This window comes from Salmo salar, chromosome 04 (assembly GCF_965601325.2).
Source record: "Salmo salar chromosome 04, fSalSal1, whole genome shotgun sequence".
NCBI classification, from domain to species: Eukaryota; Metazoa; Chordata; class Actinopteri; order Salmoniformes; family Salmonidae; genus Salmo; species Salmo salar.
The window spans coordinates 13,865,188-13,887,558 of NC_138294.1; the positions used below are offsets into that span (position 1 = coordinate 13,865,188).

A 22,371-nucleotide genomic window follows, 5' to 3' on the forward strand; every position below is an offset into this window, starting at 1 on the left:
TCCGTCTGGCCCTGCACCCTTGTGTATGTTGACCTGTTTAAAGGTCTTACTCACGTCGGCTACGGAGAGCGTGATCACACAGTCGTCCGGAACAGCTGATGCTCTCATGCATGCCTCAGTGTTGCTTACCTCGAAGCGAGCATAGAAGTGATTTAGCTTGTCTGGTAGGCTTGTGTCACTTGGCAGCTCGCGGCTGTGCTTCCCTTTGTTGTCTGTAATAGTTTGCAATCCCTGACCTCAATCCGATAGAACATTTGTGGGCAGAACTGAAAAGGCGTGTGCGAGCAAGGTCTACAAACCTGACTCAGTTACACCAGCTCTGTCAGGAGGAATGGGCCAAAATTCACCTAACTTATTGTGGGAAGTTTGTGGAAGGCTACCCAAAACGTTTGACCCAAGTTAACCAATTTAAAGGCAATGCTACCAAATAATAATTGAGTGTATGTAAACTTCTGACCCACTGGGAATGTGATGAAAGTAGTAAAATATGAAATAAATCATTCTCTCTACTATTATTCTGACATTTCACATTCTTAAAATAAAGTGGTGATCCTAACTGACCTAAAACAGGGAATTTGCCTAGGGTTAAATGTCAGGAATTGTGAAAAACTGAGTTTAAATGTATTTGGCTAAGGTGTATGTAAAAATCCGACTTCAACTGTACATACATACATACATACATACATACATACATACATACATACATACATACATACATACATACATACATACATACATATTCATACAAAAAATATACATATCCTTTTTTAAATTATGTTTTCTTTATTTCTTTCTTACCCTACCTCCCCTCCCTTAATTGGAATATATATATATATATATATATATATATATATATATATATATTTATTTATTTGCAAAAACATATATGAGGGATTGGAAATGATACAGACAATTACATTGATGGAAGTTACAATCTATCTGCAATATTAAAGCTGATCCACCCCTACAATTTTTTTTGAAAATAAATAATGTACAGTGTACCTTTTAAATAAAAGGTGACATTCTGTACTGTCACCTCATATGAAACATTTGAACTCTAATCCAAAATGCTAAAGTATAGAGCCACATTCTTTATTTTAGCGTCACTGTACAAAAACATATAGTGGAGGGTATATCAGTAGACCTCATCAGTAAAGATAATTTAGTACGACTCAATTCAAACGCTTTGTGTCAGGGATCAGGAAGTTGTAATGCAAAGACACGTTTTCTATACAATCACGTGACTTAGAGGAAGCAGCCAATTCAGACCATGCTGCTGTAGTTTCATTACACTAATGGTGGCATAGATTTAGACCTACTTATCTTTCATTTTGTTATTCTTTGCTTTGTGCGTTGCATATTGAAGTGTAGGACAATTGCCTTACAAATAAATGCGTTATTTTCAGTATTGTCATTATAACTATTATTATTCACATTATAGGGCTTTCAATACCCAAACTATAGACTATAGCAAATGGGGTCACTTGAGGTGTGACTTTGTGAAACTAAAGCCGGGCAGACACTACACGTATTCAGCCTGACCTACAGGCTCCCGATTAGCCAATTTTTCACTTCTGATTGGCATTGTTACTGTAAGTATCATCATTGGGAATTACCAGTTTTAATAAACAGACATAATAATTATTCATGTTATTTAAAGAAAACGTCCTCATTGAATACAAATAACATAGTCATTAAATGTTTTTATCTGGCATTTGTGTTAATTGATCATTCCATCATGTTTACTGGTGACATAAACAGAGCCAGGTTAAATGTCTTAGAGCTTTATGTAAGCTATATAATATACATCTATAGAAGTCAATGGGTCCACAGTTAGACTATAACATTAGAATGACAACAGTGTAAGCTGTATATGCCAGTATTCAATGCAATGCAATTCAGTTGTAATTACAATTAAATTCAATATGACTAAGCTTTGGACTCTAGAACAGCATTGTTTCAGATTGTCATTGTGTACTGTAGTATTATTCAAGGTTTCACTGTTTTCCCCACTGTCACCGCTCCTTCACCCACTGCTTTCCCCAATGCTTTCACCACTCCATTCCCCACTGTCACCGCTCCTTCACCCACTGCTTTCCCCACTGCTTTCACCACTCCATTCCCCACTGTCACCGCTCCTTCACCCACTGCTTTCCCCACTGCTTTCATCACTCCTTTAAAAAAAATATATCTATAAAGCCGTTTTCTCCTTCAGCTTCCTCTCTGGCCTCCCTTTCGTATTTACATGGAACAGCATTGTTAGATGGTACAGCATTGTTAGATGGCACAGCATTGTTAGATGGCACAGCATTGTTAGATGGCACAGCATTGTTAGATGGTACAGCATTGTTAGATGGCACAGCATTGTTAGATGGTACAGCATTGTTAGATGGCACAGCATTGTTAGATGGCACAGCATTGTTAGATGGCACAGCATTGTTAGATGGTACAGCATTGTTAGATGGTACAGCATTGTTAGATGGCACAGCATTGTTAGATGGCACAGCATTGTTAGATGGTACAGCATTGTTAGATGGCACAGCATTGTTAGATGGAACAGCATCGTTTCAGATTTTCATTGTATACAGCACTTATTCTCTGCCAACCTCCTCTCAAATTGTGTTCCTAGTGGTATCCCTATTCTCTCACAACCTTTAGCAGTTCCTACTGCATTACCTATTGCTGCCCCCACTGCTGCCCCCAATAACACACCAACTGGGCCTCCAACTATTCCCAAAACCGACCCGATTCCAACACCGATCGTTACTGCAACCGCAACTTCCCTTACAAAGCTGTTCGATCTTTCAGCTTCCTCTCTAGCTTTTCGTTCATGCATTTTCCTCAGCTTCTCTTGCTCTTCATATAGATGTTCTCCTTCCCATATTTTATTCAGTTCCTCCATCTCTCTGCATATCTTCTCTTTATTCTCTCTCAGGATCCTGTTCTTCTCCTCTTCAATCGCTCTCTCAACCTTCTGGAACATCTCAGATGTGTAATAGTTTCCTCCATTCCTCATGACCATCTTGTTTATCTTCTCAAGCAGCTCAGTGACCTGGGAGCGATTCTTATCTTTGTTGTTGAAGACATGATATCCCCCCTTGCATTGGTCAACTAAACTTTGCAGACCTGGATTTTCAAGCAGGAAGTCTTCAATTCTTACATCATCATCATCATCATCAAGAAGGTCTCCATGTGTGAAGAGAACCATGGTGTATTTCAATGCTTCATCACCAAAGAATCTATGAATCAACTCCACAGTGTTCTGCTCCTCTTCAGTGAATTTTCCCAGCTTGATCACAATCAGGAACACATGGGGACCAGGAGCAGAGAGAGAGATGCACAGAGCGATCTTTTTCAGTGCCTCCTCATTGGACATTGTAGTATCAAACAAACCTGGGGTGTCGATAACAGCTACACTTTGCCCAGTCACCTCCCCTCTGGCCTTATCACAGTCTTTTGTCAGAGAATTGGAGGAAAACTTTGATGAGAAAGTTTTTTTCCCAACAATGGTGTTTCCTGCTGCACTTTTCCCAGCTCCAGTCTTCCCCACCAGAACCATCCGGGCCTCATTATTGTGTGTCTCTGTTGGATAAAAAGGATATGTGTTACTGTAGAGAGAAGTCTGATGTTGACATTCTTTTTCTGGGGGGCATCTTGCAGAACAGCTATATTTTCAGCCTCGCATTGTTTCTTAGGGGGCTTTCACACCAAATTGATTTGGATTTGGTTTTTCTGAAATCTGGCACCTTTCCCCATTATTTTCGTTTGTTTGGACTAGTGTGAACATTCTACCCGCACTCGGGAGCGCATTAAACAATTCACGTGATTCGCTCAAAGGGTGGTCTTGGTCTGATTCAATTCGTATCGTGCTGCGGTTGGTTGCCGGTGAGAACGCAGTCCGGACCAAGCACAGGAAAAGAACCAGAGGCACGCAGTATTATTAGGTATTTTACTGTGAGAATTTGATCAAATGCAAGCAGTACCATAACGTGATATCTCTGAAACATTGTGTTAGTAGTATCTCATCCGATGCAGATTAGGGGAGACTGGGGCTATACTGGGGATATAGACACTGAATAGGCTATAGCCTATTTCCATCGCAGTTGGAGCATCTATTGCATCTATTGCGCTGTTTCCTCACTTTCTTATTCTTATCTCTATTTTTTTTAAACTTCATTGTTGGTTAGGGGCTCATAAGTAAGCATTTCGGTGCATGTGACTAATAACATTTGATTTGTTGTTGTACCAAAAGTGTAAAAGTGTAAGTAATATAAAGTTTGGTACACACAAGTTATGCTTCTTGATAATCATAGATGAATTTAACTTCAGCATTTTTCTCCAATAAACAAATGACTTGCATGAACACATGGCTTTGTTTAAGCATTTTAGTTAATTTGGCAATGTAAAACCAACCGGAGCAAATTATTTAAAAAAATACAATGTAACAAATAATCAAACTCTGATTCGAACTATTGCTCAGAACTATGTGAATTCGTCCAATGATCTATAGCATATAAACTGTAAGTAATTAACAAATACATTATACTGTATATCAATTATTAAGCTACCTACATGTAGGTCTACATTGAAATTAAATAATAGTAATATAATAATAATAATAATAATAGTAATAAATAAACAAATATCAAGAAAACTGATCTATAAAAATGTAAAAGTGTCTTGTACATAGAGTGAAGTGAAGACTACTCACCAGTCATGTTTGGTGTGCTGTCAGCTGTGGTCTGTCTAGAGAACTGCTAGTTGTATTGTATCACTCTGGTGCTCAGCCCCAAAGACACACCCACACCTTGATATTATCTTCCTTTTCTAAATGGAAAATACTCATAACCACTTTATTACACCGTGCAACAATATTTATTTAGTATTTTTCTAAATGTAACAATAATCACAATACAAACATGGAACATACAACTTAGCATCAATATCTGTGATGTTGTTATTTTTACCTGCAAACAGCAGTTATGCTGTTCCTGGCTCATCCTCAGAGAAGATCTCTCTTTATTTGAGGTTTTAGCGCTATTAAGAAGACTTCAAAGAGTAAGGTCTCATTCACCGTTATTCTGTATTGACTGTGTCCACGTGTGTCAACTCAACTCAAGCTGATTGAGTTGTGTACAGTACAGTAAATGGGTATTGTGTTGATCAGTTTGGGTCAGGATCGTGTTGCCTGTTTACAGCAGTCAGTGGTTTATTGATTGTTTGGTTGGTTAAACAATTGAATCCAAAATGTGGGTGAACACTAACAATATATTTTGATAATATGACATGCCACCATAAGTGCAGCTTAACTCACATGATTTCACATTTCAACTCCCTGCCCCTGTCATCATGAGAGGCCCACAATTGCTAATGTGAAAGGGTGAAGAGAAAACTACAACTCAAAGCACAGAAACTAGAAGAGGAAATTACAGTTTATACACCATATACCTCTTCTGCAACAATGTTACCTCCCTTTTAGACCTATACTTTGCATTATGCTGCCATCTCTTTGAGTGTGTAGCAGCCTAAGTCACATGATTTCATAGAAAATGTGTCTGCATTAGAACTCCGTAGCCTCTAGACATGTTTGTGTTGACTCAAAATAGTGTCTGTAGGTTTCCGTTGGTCAGGTGTGGTATTTTATTAGCTTGGGGCCAACTGAAACCAAAGGTGAAATGAAAGAATTCCCCAGTCTGCTCCCAGGGTATCTTTGTTCCATCTCTCCAAAATGTCATTCACTTTTGTCATTTTTTTAAAGACGAAGCAAGATTAGACTGCGGAGGCAATTTATGACATTTCCTAGAAACTGATGCCACACAACACTGTCAACATGGACGCACAAGACTGAGAGAGAGAAAATAACCTGTAGGAAACATTATGGAGAAGCACCAAATTCGCACAGAAGAACGTTGTTTCTTAATGTTCCCTGAACAATGTGAGAACATTACCAATGTCAAACCAGTTGGAGAACATTCCTAGAACATAACCAAAATTGAAATTAAATATAACCAAGTTTGAACTTTTAGGAAACGTTCTGTTAATGTAATGAAATACGAAGAAAACAATGTTTTTTTTTGTCAAGTTCCTTAAAATGTGCTGACAATGTTCCAAAGCCATGCAACTTGCTCTTTTGTTTGGGTTTCAACCCTGCGTTTTGAATACGTGTTTGTTTGGTCTTCGTCCCTGTACCTTTACATGACATGCTGTAATTTGGGTAAATAAAACCCCTATTACGCATTCCTGCGCCTGTCTCCCGATCCCTTTATACCAATGTGACAGAATAATCGACCATTAACCTGTTTGGGCTAGGGGGCATTATTTTCACGGCCGGATGAAAAACGTACCCAAATTAAATGGCCTCAGACTCAGAAGGTAGGGTGCATATGCATATTATTAGTAGATTTGGATAGAAACACTCAGAAGTTTCTAAAACTGTTTGAATGATGTATGTGAGTATAACAGAACTCATATGGCAGGCAAAAACCTGAGAAAAATCCAAACGGGAAGTTTGACCTCAGATGGCTGTGGTCATTTCAAATGATGTTCTATCTAAACTACAGTGTCTGTGATGTCATTTTGCACTTCCTAAGGCTTCCACTAGATGTCAACACTCATTAGAACCTCGTTTGAGGTTTCTACAATACAATTTGATTGAATAAGACTCGGAACAGTAAGTATTCGACCTGGTGTCATTGCTTTACCTCGTGCGCGCTCACGAAGGATTAGCCATTTTTCTTTTTCTTTTGTAATGAATCTGCTATTGTCCGGTTGGAATATTATCGCAATTCTACCATTAAAACACCCTAAAGATTGATTGTGAACATGGTTTGACATGTTACTACAAACGCTGAGGGAACTTTATAACTTTTCGTCGACTGTGGAAAGATGCATTTTGGAATGGTGATCTGGACGCGCCATCAAAACGGATTTATTTCGACATAAATGATGGACTTTATCGAACAAATTAACATTTCTTGTGGAAGTGGGAGACCTTCTGAGTGCATTCAGCCAAAGATCAGCAAAGGTACGATAATATTTTTACCATATTTCAGCGTTTTGGGGATGCCGTGGCTGGACGGCTAACTGAATAGCATGGTGTTCAGTACTCAGAATATTGAACAATGTGCTTTCTCCGTAAAGTTATTTTGAAATCTGACAAAGCGGTTGCATAAAGGAATAGTTAATCTATACTTCTTTAATTAATTGTTATATTTTTGTCAACGTTTATGATGAGTATTTCTGTAAATTATGGTGCACATTCAAGGGAAGGGGAAGGGGGAAGCCAGCTTGGATTTGGCGTCACTCCTATCAAATCCTATTGAGAGCATGTGTCCGTGACAGACAAACTTGAATTGTTGCATCTCGTTGTGTTGTTGTCCTCCAGTGTCTAGTTTCCCCGTTCCTAAATTAGCCATGGATGGAGATCGGGATTTTGACTTTTTTTTTACTTAGTTCTCCTTACTGGCCAATGATTATAATGGCGATTCTGATCCAACCATTGTGCCCCTGGCCTAGGAGGATGGAAGTTCAATATGTAGCTAGATGTAGAAGGCTAATGTTAACTAGCTAATGTTGTCCATTAATGGAAGTTAGGCTTGCGAGCAAGCATTTTAACCAGGTAGCCTAAGACAACAAAAAATAAAAAGCGTGTACTGTATAACAGAGTGATTGACCGTTTCGTTCACATGAAAGAGAGGAAGACGGCATTGGCATTTTTCTACAAGTAGGGTGAGTCAACATGTTTTTCTACTTGCACGAACGCACACACACACACGCACACAGAAATCAGAACCGTGGACAGCCACATAATTTTTAGCTTCTGTTGATTGGACTAAATAGTTTTTGGTATCTTTTAGTTGTCACTAGACTAAGCAGAGGTGATTTGATTATGTTTAAATGTTGAAGTTGAAATGGTGCCGGAATAGTGGAGGCAGCTCCTGTTTTCTTGGTGACAAGCAGTAACTCTCTGTGGTTCTAAATCAATAGATGTTGAGTGGTCCAAAAATGTTGAAAACATTAACTTGCTTGACCATGCTGTAGGTCATGAAACTGTTTGTTACATGCAATATGGTTTGTGGACTTCACTGGACAGAGGTTATTATCCGGTTTTGTGATGAAACAGCGGTGTGGTTTAATTTATTCTGCCACTGTGTCTTCTTATTGTTATTGCTTCCCCAGTGATTGTACCCTCACACCGCTACACATCAAACTCCAGTCAGCCACACTGGAATTTAATAAAAAAACGACACCATCTCAGCTTCTATCCTCCCAGGGTACACCAACCTTCATACATCATGGGGATCTGTAGACTGAACCACACATGTAACACAAGCAACATCGAAGCATGCATGAGACTGACCCAAACGCAAGATTTAAATCAGCCAAGCACCGTCCCTAATTGCAATGAGTTGCACCTGGAGACAGATACATACACCTGGGTTAATTAAGACATGCACATCACACATGTAAATGTAAACTAACACACATGTAACACATGCAACACAAGCAACATTGAAGCATGCATGAGAGCACCAGCTGTTCCGGACGACTGTGTGATCACGCTCTCTGTAGCCAATGTGAGCAAGACCTTTAAACAGGTCAACATTCACAAAGCCGCAGGGCCAGATGGATTTCCAGGACGTGTACTCAGAGCATGTGTGGACCAACTGTCAGGTGTCTTTGCTGACATATTCAACCTCTCCCTGACCGAGTATGTGATACCTACATGTTTCAAGCAGACCACCATAGTCCCTGTGCCCAAGAAAGCGAAGGTAACCTGCCTAAATGACTACATCCCCGTAGCACTCACGTTGGTAGCCATGAAGTGCTTTGAAAGGCTGGCCATGACTCACATCAACACTATCATCCCGGAATCCCTAGACCCACTCCAATTCGTATATACCACCCCAACAGATCCACATATGGTACAATCACACTCTACACTGCCCTTTTCCACCTGGACAAAAGGAACACCTATGTGAGAATGCTGTTCACTGACTACAGCTCAGCATTCAACACCATAGTGCCCTCAAAGCTCATTACTAAGCTAAGGACCCTGGGAATAAACACCTCCCTCTGCAACTGGATCCTGGACTTCCTGACGGCCGCCCCCAGGTAGTAAGGGTAGGCAACAACACATCTCAGCCCACTCCTGTACTCCCTGTTCACCCACAACTGCGTGGCTAAGCACGACTCCAACACCATCATTACGTTTGCTGATGACACAACAGTGGTAGGCCTGATCACCGACAACGATGAGACAGCCTATAGGGAGGAGGTCAAGGACTTGGCAGTGTGGTACCATGACAACAAACAAACAGGCCCCCATTAAGATCGATGGGCTGTAGTGGAGCGGATCAAGAGTTTCATGTTCCTTGGTGTCCACATCACCAACAAACTATCATGGTCCAAACACACAAAGACAGTCATGAGGAGGGCACGACAACACCTTTTCCCCCTCTAAAGACTGAAAAGATTTTGCATGGGTCCTCAGATCCTCAAATAGTCCTACAGCTGCACCACCGAGAGCATCCCGACCGGTTGCATCACCGCCTGGTATGGCAACTGCTCGGCATCAGACCGTAAGGCACTACAGAGGGTAGTGCGTACGGCCCAGTACATCACCAGGGGGCCAAGCTTCCTGCCATTCAGGACCTATATACAGTGGGGGAAAAAAGGATTTGATCCCCTGCTGATTTTGTACGTTTGCCCACTGACAAAGAAAGGATCAGTCTATAATTTTAATGGTAGGTTTATTTGAACAGTGAGAGACAGAATAACAACAAATAAATCCAGAAAAACGCATGCCAGAAATGTTATAAATTGATTTGCATTTTAATGAGGGAAATAAGTATTTGACCCCCTCTCAATCAGAAAGATTTCTGGCTCCCAGGTGTCTTTTATACAGGTAACGAGCTGAGATTAGGAGCACAATCTTAAAGGGAGTGCTCCTAACCGCAGCTTGTTACCTGTAAAAAAAGACACCTGTCCACAGAAGCAATCAATCAGATTACAAACTCTCCACCATGGCCAAGACCAAAGAGCTCTCCAAGGATGTCAGGGACAAGATTAAAGACCTACACAAGGCTGGAATGGGCTACAAGACCATCGCCAAGCAGCTTGGTGAGAAGGTGACAACATTTGGTGCGATTATTCGCAAATAGAAGAAACACAAAAGAACTGTCAATGTCCCTCGGCCTGGGGCTCCATGCAAGATCTCACCTCGTGGAGTTGCAATGATCATGAGAACGGTGAGGAATCAGCCCAGAACTACACGGGAGGATCTTGTCAATGATCTCAAGGCAGATGGGACCATAGTCACCAAGAAAACAATTGGTAACACACTACGCCGTGAAGGACTGAAATCCAGCAGCACCCGCAAGGTCCCCCTGCTCAAGAATACATATACCTGCCCGTCTGAAGTTTGCCAATGCACATCTGAATGACTCAGAGGACAACTGGTGAAAGTGTTGTGGTCAGATGAGACCAAAATGGAGCTCTTTGACATCAACTCAACTCGCCGTGTTTGGAGGAGGAGGAATGCTGCCAATGACCCCAAGAACACCATCTCCACCGTCAAACATGGAGATGGAAACATTATGCTTTGGGGGTGTTTTTCTGCTAAGGGGACAGGACAACTTCACCGCATCAAAGGGACGATGGACAGGGCCATGTACCGTCAAATCTTGGGTGAGAACCTCCTTCCCTCAGCCAGGGCATTGAAAATGGGTCGTGGATGGGAATTCCAGCATGACAATGACCCAAAACACACGGCCAAGGCAACAAAGGAGTGGCTCAAGAAGAAGCACATTAAGGTCCTGGAGTGGCCTAGCCAGTCTCCAGACCTTAATCCCATAGAACATCTGTGGAGGGAGCTGAAGGTTCGAGTTGCCAAACGTCAGCCTCGAAACCTTAATGACTTGGAGAAGATCTGCAAAGAGGAGTGGGACAAAATCCCTCCTGAGATGTGTGCAAACCTGGTGGCCAACTACAAGAAACGTCTGACCTCTGTGATTGCCAACAAGGGTTTTGCCACCAAGTACTAAGTCATGTTTTGCAGGGGGGTCAAATGCTTATTTCCCTCATGAAAATGTAAATCATTTTATAACATTTTTGACATGCGTTTTTCTGGATTCCTTTGTTGTTATTCTGTCTCTCACTGTTCAAATAAACCTACACTTAAAATTATAGACTGATAATTTCTTTGTCAGTGGGCAAACGTATAAAATCAACAGGGGATCAAATACTTTTTTCCCCCACTGTATTAGACGGTGTCAGAGGAAGGCCCAAAACATTGTCAAAGACTCCAGTCACCCAAGTCATAGAATGTTCTCTCTGCTACATACCGGAGCGCCAAGTCTAGGTCCAAAAAGCCCCTTAACAGCTTCTACACCCAAGCCATAAGACTGCTGAACAATAAATCAATGGCCACCCGGACATTTTACATTGAACCCCCCCTTTGTTTTTACACTGCTGCTACTCGCTGTTTATTATAAATGCATAGTCACCCCTACCTACGTGTGCAAATTACCTCGACTAACCTGTACGCCTGCACATTGACTTGGTACCAACCCCTATATATAGCCTCATTATTGTTATTTTATTGTGTTACTTTTTATTTAATGTTTTACTTTAGATTATTTATTTATTGGACTGCATTGTTGGTTAAGGTCTTGTAAGTAAGCCTTTCACGCTGTTGTATTCAGCGCATGTGACAAATAAAATAGTATTTATTTCAATGTAACTAACTCTGTAAAGCCTTAAGACATGGTTAAACTACAGTCCTTGCAGCCATAGCTCTGTCTATGAATTTGAGAGTGGTTATATTTCTCCAGGCCCGTTTCTCTTTACCAAAACAAGCGTGGCGAGTGCTTTTTTTTATTGTTTCTCAAAGGCATGAACTGGTATGTTCAGATTTAATCAAAACATTGTTTCATGGGGATTATGAGGAGGGTGCGGAACAGAAACCATTGTTGTGTTCCAGGTGGCAAAGAGCCAATAGTCAGTCACCCCATTGTTTAGGCCATCACTGTCTCTCAGCCTACAGACACTTCAGTTAGATGTGTGGGTCTTTTAACAACGCTGGTTATACATCTTGTTGACATTCATCGTAGGACACCTCACATTATTTATTTTTTTGTTTATTTTATTTAACCTTTATTTAGCTATGCAAGTCAGTTAAGAACAAATTCTTATTTACAATGATGGCCTACCCCGGCCAAACCTAGACGACGCTGGACCAATTGTGCACTGCCCTATGGGACTCCCAATCACGGCCGGATGTGATGCAGCCTGGATTCAAACCAGGGACTGCAGTGACCCCTCTTGCACTGAGATGCAGTGCCTTACACCGCTGCGCCACTCAGGAGCATTACACACCCTCACTGCCGAAACATATTCTCATGAAATCATGTGATTTCACATCTCCCGTCCCTGCCACTGCTAATCAGCCTTCCTGTCTCTCCTATCACACCTCTCATCACCCTCCTGTCCCTGCCATAGGGGAACATTCCTGAAAACAATGGCAGTATACTATGATCAATCCACTGCCAGTTCATGTCCTTAAAGATCAGTGTTCCAATGTGGTTAGCCAAAAAGATGACAAGATAATTCAGTGTCTTCATATGATCAAAAGGCTAAACAGATCCTAGATCAGCACTTCTACTCTGAGACGTGATAAATACGGGCCCTGACTTGAGTCTGCTAACGCAGCACATTCTTTAGATATGTCTGTATTTTCTACAACAACAACAGGGGAAGAGAAAGATGAAAAGAGGAAAGTATGGTGAAAAAAATGAGAAGTGGAGGAGCTGTCAGGATAATAAGGAATACCACTAACACTACACTGTGGTACCATGTGACTTATTTTAAGTACTATACCATTTCTTGTAAAACAGGCTGATCTTTCTTGACCTACAGTAGGCCATACAAGGCCTTACAATAAGCTAGGTATTGACCCTAAAAACAGTTAACTAGCATCCCTACAATAGGCTAGCTAGCAACACGTACAATAAGCTAGTTAGCAACCCTACAATAGGCTAGCTAGTGAGAATAGTTATTCAGGGTCTTGTGTGGGAAATGTAGGTCTCAGTCTTTCTCAATAGGTTTTTCAATAATGTTCTTCACACCATGTAAACTATGCCAGTCAACTTTTTTTTAGGAGGAACCTCACACGTGTTCTTTTGCTTGTTCTTTCAGGACAAGGCCAAGTTACTGTGAAAGCACTGTGTGCAGCCAATCCTCTGAAAAGGGCTCAGTCTCAATTTGTATTTCTGAGATTCCTTGCATCCTATCTCCTCTCCTTCTCAACCCTATATGAGGAGAAGGTCCAAGTTCCCTCCCCTTGGAATGCCTAGTTAAATAAAAAAAAAAGTATATTCTCCAATGAGTTTTGTGAAGGCGGCGAGGTGAGAGGATGCGAGGACTGGAGGAAATTGAGACGGAGCTAAGATCTCCACAGTTTCAGAGATTTAAGGGAAATTAAATTAAAACATAATATGATCGAATTTGAAGGGGGAAGAAAAACTTCAAAATAGTGTATTGTGACAACAACAAACATGTGTTTCAGTGGCTTACCCTGGAGTGACATTTTGATAACTGTGTAAATCTCTCTAGGACAAAGTGACTTATCAATATATTCACCTGTATTAACCCCTTGAAAAATGTGATGCCTATTGTCTGCTAATGTGGCTATCATAAAGAACTACAAATACCATGATTTTACATTTTAGTCATTTAGCAGACGCTCTTATCCAGAGCGACTTACAGTAGACTGCATATATTTTATTACGATTTTTTTAAATACTGGCCCCCCGTGGGAATCGAACCCACAACCCTGGCGTTGCAAGCACCGTGCTCTCCCAACTGAGCTACAGTAGTCAGTACTACATCCACCCAGGTCTCTGTCATCAACACTACAGCTGTACCTGTAGTTAGTACTTCATCCACCAGAGGGCCACCTTTGACTCTGTCCCTGGATCTGTGTGATGCTTTCTCTCGTCCTGTGGAATAGAGTAGAGCTATAGAGTTGTATATTAGTTCATGTAGGTTGATGTCATGCGCAATCAGTTGTGCTATCTCATAACTAACTAAGATAATGAGAGTTAGTGACTATAGATACTGGCATGTATATGTATATTCTGTTGTACTAAGAGACTTTAAAGATAACATATATTCTTTTCATAATACACTGTGTGGAAGTTTTTCTTCCCCCTTCATATTCGATCATGTTATATTTTAATTTACTTTCCCTTAAATCTCTGAAACTGTAGAGATCTTGGTTCTGTCTCAATTCAACTTTCCTCCAGTCCTCACATCCTCTCTCCTCGCCCCTTCACAAAACTCATTGGAGAATACAGTCCAAGGGTAGGGACCTTAGACCTTCTCATTTAATAGGGTTGAGAAGGAGGAGAGGAGATAGGATGCGAGTAATCCCAGAAATACTTATTGAGACTGAGCCCTTTTTAGAGGATGAGCTGCTTTTACAGTAACTTGGCCTTGACACCAAAGATCAAGTAAAAGCACACGTGTGAAGTTCACCCCCCCAAAAAAAGTTGACTGGCAGAGTTTACATGGTGTGAAGAAAGTTATTGAAAAAGATTGAGACCTACATTTCCCACACAAGACCCTGAATAACTATTCACATTGTCACAGACAAAGACCATAGATAGAAAAAAAGCCCCCATATGGCTAGTCTGTTGTAGGGTTGATACCTAGCCTATTGTAGAGTTGCTAGCTAGCCTATTGTAGGGTCAATGGCTTGTTTATTGTAAGGCCTTGTAGGGCCTACTGAAGGTCAAGAAAGATAGTTTTACAATAAATGGTATAGGACTTAAAATGAGTCACATGGTACCACAGTGGACTGTTAGGGGGATGTCTTATAATCCTGACCACTCTTCCACTTCTCCTTTCCTTTCACAATACGTTCCTCTTTTCATCTTTCTCTTTCCCTGTTGTTGTAGAATAAATATGCAGACATACCTACATTCTAAAGAATGTGCTGCAATAGCAGACTTAAAGTCTGGGCACGTATTCATCACATCTCAGAGTAGAAGTGCTGATCTACGATATGTTTAGCCTATTGATCATATGATGACACTGTGAATTATCTCGTAATCTTTTTGGCTAACCACATTGGAACACCAATCTTTAAGGACATGAACTGGCAGTGGTTTGATCAAGGTAAACTGCTATTGTTTTCAGGAATGTTCCCCTATGGCAGGGACAGGAGGGGTGGAAGGAGAAATTAGTGGGATGATAAGAGAGATGGGAGGGGTGATAGGAGAGAAGGGAGGGGTGATAGGAGAGACAGGAAGGGCAATAGGAGAGACAGGAGGGGTGACTGGAGTGACAGGAGGAGTAGGAGATGTGGTAGGAGAGACAGGAGGGGTGACTGGAGTGACAGGAGGAGTAGGAGATGTGGTATGAGAGACAGGAGGGGTGATAGACGAGGGGGGTGATAGGAGAGACAAGAGGGGTGATGGGAGAGACAGGAAGGCTGATAGAGACAGGAAGGTATTTTTATTTTTTTAACCTTTATTTATCTAGGCAAATCAGTTAAGAACAAATTCTATTATTTCTTTGTACTCCCTGACGAAGGCCATGCAGCCGAAACGTGTCAGATTTTTAAAAACATTGTTTCTATTGAACATGCCATACTAATAAAGGCAGTTTAATCAATTATATGAAGAGTGGCTTGGTCCTCCTTTCTTTTTGATGACCAACTCACCCCTTTTACCAAAGAGCACCTTCTGTCTACCAACATTTACTATTGTGTACCTTAGTAGCGCTTCCCTCCCTCCTCTTTCTACTAGTTAAGCATAGCACTTGGGTGGTGCTTAGAGGAAGCAGCTCCACAGTAATTTTTTCTGTGTTTTTGGGGACATTTTTCAACTCAAACTATGGATTTTACCCAAGAGGCTACAAGATTTTCCTATTCCCATGAAGAGGGCCAAAGGATTATTACCACTACCTCATTGCTAGATGAGATGACAGCCACAGAGAATACTGGAATGGACTTAAACAAGGCTTACAGAGACTTGCAACAGCTTATGGAGAAAGATACCAAACTTGACCTCAATTCTATTACCTTGTCTGACTATTGGAGGAAAGGCCTAATCCCCAGAGGACTCTGTATTATGAAGTTTCCAGCTACTGGAGCACAAGGTACAACTGAATTTAGAGATAAATGGGAGGCTATTCTCAACAAGTGTTATTTTTACCTAATGCTACTTCTAATAGAAGAATCTAAAAAGGACAGACAAGTAGTCCAAACAGAAATAAAAGAAGTAAAAAAGAAAATCACAGAACACAGTGACAATTCCAACAAAGCACAATGTGATGAGATCTTGAAAGAGAAAGTAGACACATTCACTTTGACATTGAAGCAAGATAAGCTAAGAAAATTTAGAAGAGATGAAGTAGACTATAGAGATGGCAAGGTCTTTGCCTGGAGAAAACCAACGCGCAAGAATTCAGGATCACATCTGCAGAGGAGGAAGCCTAGATCTGTCTCTTTCAACCTTACAAGCAGTGACGAGGAGGATCACCCCATACATTCAGAGGCCAGCTCCTCCCAAGATTTTTTAGATCAGGAAGAGGAGTCACGCAGGTATCTCAACAAGGGAGGGAGAGGACGCGGAAGAGGCCAACACGGAGGGGGAGGAAGAAATCAAGACTATCCAACCACACAGAGCAGGACCAGAACAAGGCTGTGATCAACATTTCTGGAGAACCCCTTTCTGATGATTGCGTAAGGGTATTGTCTAAAGGACTGTCCTTTGCCCCCACATACTCAACTAATGAATTTAATACAAAGATTGACCTATTTCGTTTCTACAGGAATCTACATCTGAAGGCCTGGTATAAGCAAAACATCTCTCCAACTACAGACGCCAATGTCTCAGGTCAGGCAGTTTCTGTTCCCTCAAAAACACCTTTTAAGCCCAAGTCCACCTTTGTCCCATTGTCCAGAATGCCACACTAAATACATTTGCCAAGAAGGTGAATTTTGATGTGGAGAATCTGTTTAAGGGTAAAATTGACTCCAACCAATCACGACGTAATCTTTCTAAGATAGAGAGGGATGCAGTTGAATCATTGACCAAAAATGAACGGGTTGTGGTTAAAAAAGCAGACAAAGGTGGCGCTACAGTAGTGTGGAGTAAAGACAAATATGTGACAGAAGCCTACCTACTTAGCTTCAACCCTACAGAGGACCTAAAAATTGAGTTGAAAGGGATCCTCACAGAAGCTAAGGAGAATGGCTACATTTCAGACAATGAGTTCAAATTTCTTTTCAATGGCAGTCCACGTATGGCTTCTTTTTACCTTCTTCCAAAAGTCCACAAAAATCTTGAAAATCCCCCAGGCAGGCCAGTCATTAGTGGTAATGAAAGTCTGACAGAACCCATCTCTAAGTACATTGATTACTTCATTAAGCCTTTTCTGACGTCACTCCCAGCCTATCTTCAAGATACCACAGATGTGTTGAACAAAATTAAGGAATTGAATAATATAGGTACAGCTTCCTTTTTAGTCACCATGGATGTGGAGTCTCTTTACACCACCATTGAACATGAACAAGGTTTGGCAGCTATGCACCATTTCTTGAGTACCCGACCTGAAACTGAGATGCCTCCTACAGAATTCATTGTCTCACTGACTGAATGGACTCTTAATCATAAGATCTTTATCTTTCAGGACCGTATTTTTAAACAGGTCAAAGGATGTGCCATGGGAGCTTGCTACAGCCCTTCCTACGCTGGTTTGTACTTGGGTAAATGGGAAAATGACTTCATTTTGGATCCTTCTAATAACCATTTCTTTGACCGGATTATATGGTGGGGACGCTATATTGATGATGTTTGCCTTTTTTGGTCCGGCTCAGAAGATGGACTTATTTCCTTCCACCAATACCTTAACAGCATTAACCCTAACATCAAACTAACTATGGAGTACAGCAAGGATAACATTCATTTTTTGGACCTCGACATCAGTAAAAATGACAAAGGTTGTTTGCACACATCAATCTTTAGGAAGCCTACAGATGGGAATACCATTCTGAGGGCAGACAGCTTTCACCCCAAAAGGCTAAAAGAGAATTTTCCATAAATCCAATTACAAAGAGTCTGCAGAATTTGCGATCAGGAAACAGACTATAGTGTCAAATCTGCTGAATTGGAGAATCGTTTCTTGAATCGGGGCTACAGCGTCCAGGTCCTGAAAGATGCAGGTATAAGGGCTGGATTACTTGACAGAGAGAACTTGTTGCGAAGGGGAGTGCCTCGTGATGCATCAGAGAGAGTGTATTTTGTTACAAAATACAGCACTGAAGCAGAGAACATTAAAAGAATCATAAAAAATACTTGGGGAATCATCCAAAGTGATACGCTACTACACCAAGTCTTTCCTGAGCCACCAGTCATACGCTTTAAGAGATGTCCTACCCTTAGGGACAAATTAGTCCACAGTTATCTTCCGGGTGACTCTGAAAAAAACTTGGCTTGGCCACAAACTCAAGGGCTCTTTTAAATGTAACCAGTGCAACCATTGCAGAAATATTGCACAGAAAAAGTATTTTGTTGATACAGCTTCCAAAATGGAGTATTACGTCAAGCATTTCATTAACTGCAAAACCACTCATGTCATCTATAGATTGGTATGTCCACAGTGCAAGGTGTTCTACATTGGACGGACAAAGAGACGCCTTCAAGATCGCCTAGTGGAACACAAGTATGCCATACGGGTAGGCAATGAAGACTACCCCATGGCAAGGCACTACAAGTCCTTACACCATGGCAACCCTGCCTCCCTACAAGCTATGGGTATTGATCATATCCCGGCCTCTATTAGAAAAGGGGACCGTCTTAAACAGTTAAACCAAATGGAAAGTTTTTGGATTTACAAACTACAGGCCACTAAATACCCGGGTTTAAATGAAGATATGGATTTCTCACCCTTCCTGTAGGGTTGTGATGGGTACATTTGCTGTCATCTAGTGGATATTTTGCTCAATTGCCCTCAGCTATGTTTAGACTCTTGTTGTTCATGTTTTGCTGTGTTCTAGTGTACTATGGAATATATTGCTTTCTTATTCTTGACACTTCTCCCAGACATATTTAAGGTTAGAACTACCTTTCTAACTGTTCTGATACTTCTAGCTTGGAGTTAAATTTTTATGATAACATAGCTACAGTATTTCACTTTAAAGTGTGTATACTATTGCTTACTAGGTGTGTCCAATCAATTTTAACCACTCCCTCTTCAAATTAGGGTTAATTGGAAAAGCTGTTAAAAAGAGAACATTGTATTATTTCTTTGTACTCCCTGACGAAGGCCATGCAGCCGAAACGCGTCGGATTTTTATAAACATTGTTTCTATTGAACATGCCATACTAATAAAGGCAGTTTAATCAATTATATGAAGAGTGCCTTGGTCCTCCTTTCTTTTTGAAGAACAAATTCTTATTTACAATGACGGCCTACCCTGGCCGAACCTGGACAACACTGGGCCAATTGTGCGCTTCCCTATGGGACTCCCAATCACGGCCGGATGTGATACACCCTGGATCCGAACCAGGAAGTACAGTGACACATCTTGTACTGAGATGCAGTGGCTTAGACTGCTGCGTCACTCGGGAGCACTCAAAAGGGTGATGGGAGACACAGGAAGGGTGACAGCAGAGAAAGGAGGGACAGGGGGAAGGGTGATACGAGGGGAGGTGGCAAGGACGGGAGATGTAATATCACATGATTTCATGAGGATATGATTCAGCAATGAGGGCAGGTGTGGACGAAATGGCTTAAAACTCATACTTAGATATTATTTATTTTTTACTTTTGGGTGTTTTAAATGTTCTCTAATTAAGCTTTGTTGTACAATTAAAGGTCAAATCCACTGTATTTAAAACAGTCAGCAATAATCTAATGAATTCAGAGCTTGGCTAATTAAACCTGGGCTGAATATAGGCCTTCAACAACCATAAGATCATAATCACTGATCTGGCTTTCAGGTCTGTCTTTAAAAATGCCCTTTTTGTTACTAATGTAACCAGAACCATGCATAATGCACATTCATTAATAATGTAGTAGGCATTATAGAACATTTACACAGGTCTCATAAACAATTTCTCAAGCACAAGCCCACGTGGTACTGAGTAGCCAGCTAATATTTATATTTCAAGTTTAGTTAACTTGGATCTAGGTATAATTTCACAAGCTCAGAATTAAGTTAACAAGGCAAAACAGTTGAATTGTTATGAACACATCCTTCTGTCCATCTCCAACTGTTTGAACAGCATGCTAGCTTGCCCACTTTGTTCAGATGTTGAAATCAAGTGGCCTACTTTATTTCTCAGAATGAGAACGAGTTGCCGAATCCTTATATAATTGTTTTATGCTTATTGCACATTTATAAAATACAGACTAAACAGCTAGTATAACAATCTTTATTTTATTAAAATGCTGCTAGCGATACGTGGCACCGTAATGCGTGAGCAACAAACTGAGCATTTATTTTCCAGAATTAATGTTCAATGGTACATCTGTTTTAGTAGAGTCTGCTCTGCTTGAAATTTGAAGAGTTGATTTTTTTAACCTTTATTTAGATAGGCAAGTCAGTTGAGAACAAATTCTTATTTACAATGACAGCCTACACCGGCCAAACCCTATCCAGGACAATGCTGGGCCAATTGTGCACCGCCCAATGGGACTCCCCATTACGGCCAGATGTGATACAGCCCAGGATTGAACCAGGGTCGGTAGTGATGCCTCTTTCACTGTGATGCAATGCCTTAGACCACTGCGCCACTCAGGAGTCCGAGGGTATGGTTCAAAAGGTTAACTTCTCCTCCATTACAGTACAATAATGTCTCCGTGTGTTTTGATGTCCATATGACCGATTATTTTGGACCAAACCTCAAATGCAAATAGCGAGTTGAAACAGTTTATCAGAGGAAGAAGTGAGCTCTCATCTGTGTTGTTGTGAGTGGTAGGGGAGGGACTTGGGAGAAAGAGGCAAAGCGAGAGGTTTCACTCTCGCCAAAATCTGTCCAAAATAAGCCCAATTAGTTTCTTTGTGTTTATTTTTAACCTTGTCGCCTGCCTTCCCGCCTTTGAGACAGCAACTCCTATTTTTAGGGCGGAGACATGAGCATCTCATCATTATATACAGATCTCTGGTGTAAATGGGAAGGTGCACAGTGTCGTGTAAAAATCTTCCCAGCGTGAAATAATTCCCAATCGTTCAGACTATTTTGTGATTGCGACGACATGTTGCGACGACACCAGCAGGTGTTCCTAATGTTTGCTATACTCAGTGTATGAAGACTGTGTATGACATTTTCAATGTAAAGGTTGTACATGAAACAAGAGGTCATGGAGAAGGAAACCCTTCACCAGGCACCATAGTATTGTTTTTGATTTGATCAACAACAACAAAATGCACAATATGATTTTAAAATCAACAGTTTGCAAAGGACTTTTGAACATTCTGGACGTTGAACGTTCTGAAACAATGGCATGCTGTTACTGGGAATAACCTAATGTAGCAGGTGTAACAGAAACACCTGAGCGGGATGCCCCACTTCCTGGTCTTGAGGAGAAGAATAAAAAACTGATGGGGTTCTATTCTGCACTGTTCAACCAATCCAGTACATGTGGAGGAGGAGTTAAGATGGAGTGTCACCATGAGGGGATTCGATTAATGTGTAAACCGGGTTTAGTTAGACAGGGCTGCCTTGCCAGGGTGAGCTGGGTGCCACGGTCAAAGCCGACGGTGAAGTCGGCTGAAAACAAAAGTGACGAATGTCAAGCAAGCGTAGTAATAAGTTGTGATGGCACTGAATCTTAAGTGTTTTATTTAAGTAATAAAGCATAAGGGGGTGTGGTATATGGCCAATATACCACAGCTAAGGGCTGTTCTTAGCACGACACAATGCAGAGTGCCTGGATACAGCCCTTAGCCAAGGTGCATTGCTATTAGAAGAGGACTGGCCACCCCTCATAGCCTGGTTCCTCTCTAGGTTTCTTCCTAGGTTTTGGCCTTTCTAGGGAGTGTTTCCTAGCCACCGTGCTTCTACACCGGCATTGCTTGCTGTTTGGGGTTTTAGGCTGGGTTTCTGTACAGCACTTTGAGATATCAGCTGATGTAAAAAGGGCTATATAAATTCATTTGATTTGATTATAAACTGGTTACCAACGTAATTAGAGCAGTATAAATAAATGTGGTATATACCCGTGGTATATGGTCTGATATACCAAGGCTGTTAGCCAATCAGCATTCAGGGCTCGAACCACCCAGTTTATAAAGAAACATATATTGCTTTACCAGCCTTCCCAAGGAAAACGACTGAAAATTGGATAGAAAATACA

The 22,371-nt window shown here is 41.1% G+C and overlaps 1 protein-coding gene across 1 annotated transcript; it reads right to left on the bottom strand.

Moving 5' to 3' along the window:
- Positions 1-1,071: 1,071 nt before the first annotated feature.
- Positions 1,072-4,742, bottom strand: LOC106602213 (GTPase IMAP family member 9). Its single transcript, XM_082974124.1, has 2 exons — positions 4,712-4,742; positions 1,072-3,582 (listed from the first exon to the last, which is right to left on the bottom strand). Exons 1-2 carry the CDS (start codon positions 4,716-4,718, stop codon positions 2,576-2,578), a joined length of 1,014 nt encoding a protein of 337 aa, XP_082830250.1. The 5' UTR covers positions 4,719-4,742; the 3' UTR covers positions 1,072-2,575.
- Positions 4,743-22,371: the final 17,629 nt, after the last annotated feature.